Source organism: Lagenorhynchus albirostris, chromosome 6 (genome assembly GCF_949774975.1).
Source record: "Lagenorhynchus albirostris chromosome 6, mLagAlb1.1, whole genome shotgun sequence".
Classification (NCBI taxonomy): domain Eukaryota; kingdom Metazoa; phylum Chordata; class Mammalia; order Artiodactyla; family Delphinidae; genus Lagenorhynchus; species Lagenorhynchus albirostris.
In genome coordinates, this window is record NC_083100.1 from 66,647,755 (window position 1) to 66,653,754 (window position 6,000).

The 6,000-nt window shown below is 35.6% G+C and overlaps 1 protein-coding gene across 1 annotated transcript in view; it reads left to right on the forward strand.

The window, feature by feature from the left end:
• Positions 1-4,406, forward strand: part of LOC132521796 (sodium channel protein type 3 subunit alpha-like) — a 72,330-nt gene extending 67,924 nt beyond the window's left edge. The window contains exons 22-24 of the mRNA XM_060151470.1: positions 265-369; positions 1,721-1,991; positions 2,509-4,406. Of these exons, the coding sequence (XP_060007453.1) occupies positions 265-369; positions 1,721-1,991; positions 2,509-3,704 (1,572 nt within the window). The 3' untranslated portion in view covers positions 3,705-4,406. The remainder of the gene's footprint in view (positions 1-264; positions 370-1,720; positions 1,992-2,508) is intronic.
• Positions 4,407-6,000: the final 1,594 nt, after the last annotated feature.

Below are 6,000 nucleotides of genomic sequence, written 5' to 3' on the forward strand. Positions count from 1 at the left end.
ACTCCTGAGCCTCCTTCTAAATGTAATATAATCAAATTAGAATCCTGTACTAATCAGAGTTTTATGTGATTATGGGTTTTACATAATGTTAAGGTACTCAGAATTTCACATAAAAGGGAAAAGCAGGATAAATCTATATGAAGCAGGATAATATCCATTTAAAAACTGAAAAAAAAGGATTAAAGGAGAGACTCAGAAATACTTTTGTAAAAGTACTGTTGTAATACAGGTTGGATTGTAACCAGTTTTATACTATGTCTTTACTTTGGAGGTCAAGACATATTTATGACAGAGGAACAAAAAAAATATTACAATGCAATGAAGAAACTTGGGTCCAAGAAACCTCAGAAACCCATACCTCGGCCTGCAGTAAGAATTACTCATCTTCTTTAACATTCCAAAGCCCTATTTCCATATGATGAAATTGGGCAGTGCTCTGGATCAGAACATATTAGGTGATATCATCCATATATAATATGACCTAATTGTGAAGTACATACTGTGTAACACAATTTGCAACTACTACACTGTAAGAATTACTAAGTTCTTAAAAATGAGGCAATGTTCTTTAGTTTGTCAGTTGAAAACCTCCAAGTCAGGGTTCCCAATAACTGCTTCCAAAGCAAGGTTCATGCTCCTGCTGCCACCTACTGCTGCCAGCAACACACCTGGTTCCAGCTCCTCTGATCTTGTTACATGGCACCCTCTTATCCTTTTAAGTAGATGGAGTTTTCCAGACTTCCCATTCTACACCCATGGGCTCCCTCTATGCTATTTGTTCTCTCCATTGTTATGACTAGAAAATATTTTTAATGTTTTTAGAAAGGAAAAGGGTATCATCAAAATAGTTTGTTTCAGCAAATACACCCACACACAAAAGATTTATTCAGAATGCATACTCTGTAGAGCTTCATTATAGTGGAAAGTCATAAAGATGGTGGACTATGTTCACAGAGCTGTATTCTAAATCACCTATCCTCTTAGATGGGTAAGGAATAAGGAACTGAGACCCAAAGAAGGTATATACTGTACGTAAAGTCACAAAGCCTGTAATCGCCAGAACTGGGACTTGACAAGGTCTCATGAATCCTATAAATGACTCCACTTTGCATTATTTTTAAGAGTAGTTGGAGTAGGTGCAGGAGGGGGGTGGGGGGGGAGGGGAAGCAGGGCAGAGGGATGATGTAAGGGAGGGCACAAAAAAGGGCATATACCTACTTTACTGAATGTCATTTAAATATTATAGTTAGAAGAGGCAGAATTAAATAGAAAACAACTGACATATTTTGAGGGATGGACAGACAGAAATAAGCTATAATTCAAAATCCCTAAAGCACTGATAAATGAATTGGCATATTCATCCATCTAAAAGTCTGTCTATATTAACCTACTTTGTAAATCTTCATTATTAGTTGTCATTATTTTTTGTAAAAATTATCAGTTATTAAAATCAAGCAAAGCCCATGCACATTATCAACCAGTTGCCACCAATTTATGTTTTATTCAGCTTTGTCTTCCCATGGGACCTAAATAAAACAATTATATTTTGTTTTTGTCATATGACATTCTTCATTTATTGCTCTTTTTTTAACAAATTTGTTTGCGGTAATGTGAGAAGGGTGCACATCCCATGGGCCATACATAAAGGACTTCATCTGCAATTTTATGGATCAATATTTATGAAATATGCATATTAACCTTCTCCTTCCTCTCCTTCTAGAACAAATACCAAGGAATGGTCTTTGATTTTGTAACCAGACAAGTTTTTGATATCAGCATCATGATCCTTATCTGCCTCAATATGGTCACCATGATGGTAGAAACTGATGACCAGAGCAAATATATGACTCTAGTCTTGTCCCGGATCAACCTTGTGTTCATTATCCTGTTCACTGGAGAATTTGTGCTGAAACTTATCTCCCTCAGATACTACTACTTCACCATAGGCTGGAACATCTTTGATTTTGTGGTGGTGATTCTCTCCATTGTAGGTAAGAATGGTTTATTTACAGAGAAGTGCAGTTGTTGGAAAAGTCCCCAAAGCCTATCACCTGTGTAACATGGAAATTAGATCTGAGAATCATAATGTGTATAACTCTAAAGTTCAACACTCTTGTTCATTTTCCACTAACTGAAGAATTTAACTATTCAAAAAAAGAAAACAATATATTTGAAGATTTCAGAAATAGTCTTTGTTTGCTGTTGGCACATTTCATATGCGAGGATAACTATTCATAGTAATTGGGTGTATATAATCTTAAAATGCCATACCACTATGTGAGATTATTTAACTTATGGGATTTTGCAAGAGTCCATATTGGTTTATGACATTATAGAATTATTAAATAAAACTCTATAATCTTTCACTGGTAATATTAGGAAGTGGATCCAAACAGTAAAGGTTTATACGCATAACAAATTTGTTGTTTTCATTAACCTTGCAAAGAAAAAGCATTCATATAAGCATAAGATACTCACTGTTTAGCTGTTTTCTGTATTGTTCCATAGGTATGTTTCTGGCTGAGCTGATAGAGAAATATTTTGTGTCCCCTACCCTGTTCCGAGTGATCCGTCTTGCCAGGATTGGCCGAATCCTGCGTCTGATCAAAGGGGCCAAGGGGATCCGCACGCTGCTCTTTGCTTTGATGATGTCCCTTCCTGCGTTGTTTAACATCGGCCTCCTGCTCTTCCTAGTCATGTTCATCTACGCCATCTTTGGGATGTCCAACTTCGCCTATGTTAAAAAGGAAGCTGGAATTGATGACATGTTCAATTTTGAAACTTTTGGCAACAGCATGATCTGCCTGTTCCAGATTACCACCTCTGGTGGCTGGGATGGATTGCTAGCACCTATTCTCAACAGTGCACCGCCTGACTGTGACCCTGACACAATTCACCCTGGCAGCTCAGTTAAGGGAGATTGTGGGAACCCATCTGTGGGGATTTTCTTTTTTGTCAGTTACATCATCATATCATTTCTGGTCGTGGTGAACATGTACATCGCTGTCATCCTGGAGAACTTCAGTGTTGCTACTGAAGAAAGTGCAGAGCCCCTGAGTGAGGACGACTTTGAGATGTTCTATGAGGTTTGGGAGAAGTTTGATCCTGATGCCACCCAGTTCATAGAGTTCTCCAAGCTCTCTGATTTTGCAGCTGCCCTGGATCCTCCTCTTCTCATAGCAAAACCAAACAAAGTCCAGCTCATTGCCATGGATCTGCCCATGGTCAATGGGGACAGGATCCACTGCCTCGACATTTTATTTGCCTTTACAAAGCGTGTTTTGGGTGAAAGTGGAGAGATGGATGCCCTTCGAATACAAATGGAAGATCGGTTCATGGCATCGAACCCCTCCAAAGTCTCCTATGAGCCCATTACAACCACTCTGAAACGCAAACAAGAGGAGGTATCTGCTGCTATCATTCAGCGTAATTTCAGATGTTATCTTTTAAGGCAAAGGTTAAAGACGGTATTAAGTGAGTATAACAAAGAGGCAATCAAAGGGAGGATTGATTTACCTATAAAAGACGATATGATTATTGACAAATTAAATGGGAACTCCACCCCAGAAAAAACAGATGGAAGTTCCTCTACCACCTCTCCTCCTTCCTATGATAGTGTAACAAAGCCAGACAAAGAAAAGTTTGGAAAAGACAGACCAGAAAAAGAAAGCAAAGGGAAAGAGGTGAGGGAAAATCAAAAGTAAAAAGAGACAAAGAATTATCTTTGTGATCAATTGTTTACAGCCTAAGAAGGTAAAGTTTATGTGTCAACTGGACTCCCAGAGGAGGTCTATGCCAAACTGTTTTAACAAATACTCATGGTCAGTGCCTATAACAAGACAGTGACCTCTCCATCACTATAACTCTGTGAGTCAGGGTATCAACACTGACAAGAGGTTGCTGTTTTCATTACCAGCTGACACTGCTGAGGAGAAACTCAATGGCTACCTAGACTGTAGGGATAGTTGTGCAAAGTGATCATTGTAACTACACCAAACACTTTCAGTACAGTACTTGCATCTACTCTATTTTTAACTTCCATATCTGCAATATTTTTACAAAATTTGTTCTAGTGGATTTCCCTAGTCACTACTTCATAGTTTATTCATAATACTATGTCACTATTTTTGCAAATGAAATTTAAGTTGAGAAAAAAGTATATAAGAGCCCTGTGTTCCTACTCCACAAGTTTCTCGAATAATCAGACAAAGGGTTTTGTCCAAGAGATGAAGTTCTTGCTCAAAACCAGAAAGAAAAAATCTAATAACAATTTCAGGTACTTCCGTTTTCTAGACGGCTTTAATTTTGAAAGTGTTTTAGTCTATGTTTGTTTATATCTAAACAGTTACGTGCCTGTAAAGTCTCCTCTAATTTTTAAAGGATTATTTTTATGCAAAGTATTCTGTTTCAGCAAGTGCAAATTTTATTCTAAGTTCCAGAGCACTATATTTAATTTTGGTTAAATGCTTTCCAAAAAAAGTAATCTAATAAATCTGTTCTAGAAAAGTATATCTAAAGTATCACTTTAGAATAGTTGTTCCACCTTCTGATTCAGTGTTGCTTTGCCATCTTCTGCTCTCAGCAAAGCTGACATTTTATGTCAATTAAACACACCCTCTTTTATGTAAATAGTTATTTTATCCTGTGGGGCATGTTTGGGAATATATATATATATATATATTTATGTGTATATATATATATATATATATATATATATCTCCTGATAAACAACTTCTATTAAATCAAGTATGTACCACAGTGTATGTGTCTTTTACGAGCTTCCAACGGGGTTGTATCCTGCACCATTCATTAAACATAAATAGTTTGAAGACTACCACTAATGCATGTTAATTACCTATGCTGCTCTATTTTACTCAATCCATTCTTCACAAGTCTTGGTTAGAAGTCGTCACATGTTGGTAGTAGAGTGATTTAACCAGCTCTATGTCTAGTACATCAAGCAGAATAGCTTGCAGTTATTTAAAAGCACCTTTCCTTTTGCATTTTTAATTCAACTTGTGTCATATGGTGTCTCTCTAGATTTCAAGGAAACACACTGCATACTGCCTACTGTCAAAACCTATACTTCATATTTTGCTAAAATATGTCTAAAACTTGTTTAAATATAAATAATGTAAAAATATAATCAATTTTATTTGTTGCATTTTGTACATAAGAAAATTATTTTCAGGTTGATGACATGCCAATTTATTTTACTTTATGCTTTTTCTTTTTATTTTTAATCACAACTCCAAACTTTTAAATCCATAAGAATTTTCAATGGATAATTTCTTAAAATAAAAGTTAAACAATGTGTTTTGTGGATTTCTTTGTTATAATATATTTTCTACCATTCCAGTAGGAGAACATTGGTCAAAAATTGAAACCTAGATCATTTTCTACCAACTATGGTTGCCTCAATATAACCCTTTATCCATGGAAGGTTTTTTTTTACTCAACTTTTGTAGTATTTGCTTATGCAGACTAGTCTTATTTTTTTAATTCCTATTGCACTAAAACTATCAGAGATATAACTTGGGCTCTGACCCTTTTAGCCATGAACATAGTGGCTAAGCTGTGCAATTACCTAACATGATATAAATTTTTGTTTTTTGCACAAACCAAAAGATTAATGTTAATTCCTTTTACACAACTATTTACTTGTAGTGTATTGATGAACTGCATGCAGGGAATTGCTATTACTAAAACGAATGGTGAGCTATGTCATTATTGAGCCAAACGAATAAATATTTCATTTTTTATTGTATTTAATTTCCTGGCTTCTGGTTTTTTTTTTTTTGTTGGAAGTTTAAAACATATATAATTAATGAAACCTGTACTTGATCTGACATTTGTATACATAAAAGTTCCCATGAATTTTATAACAACCTACTGCATGATCCACCAAGCAGTACTATAGAATAAAGTCTATTAAAAGCAGTTTTTGTGAACTTTTCTGTGTGCAAAAGATGAAGCTCACATATTCCAACTTTCAAGTTC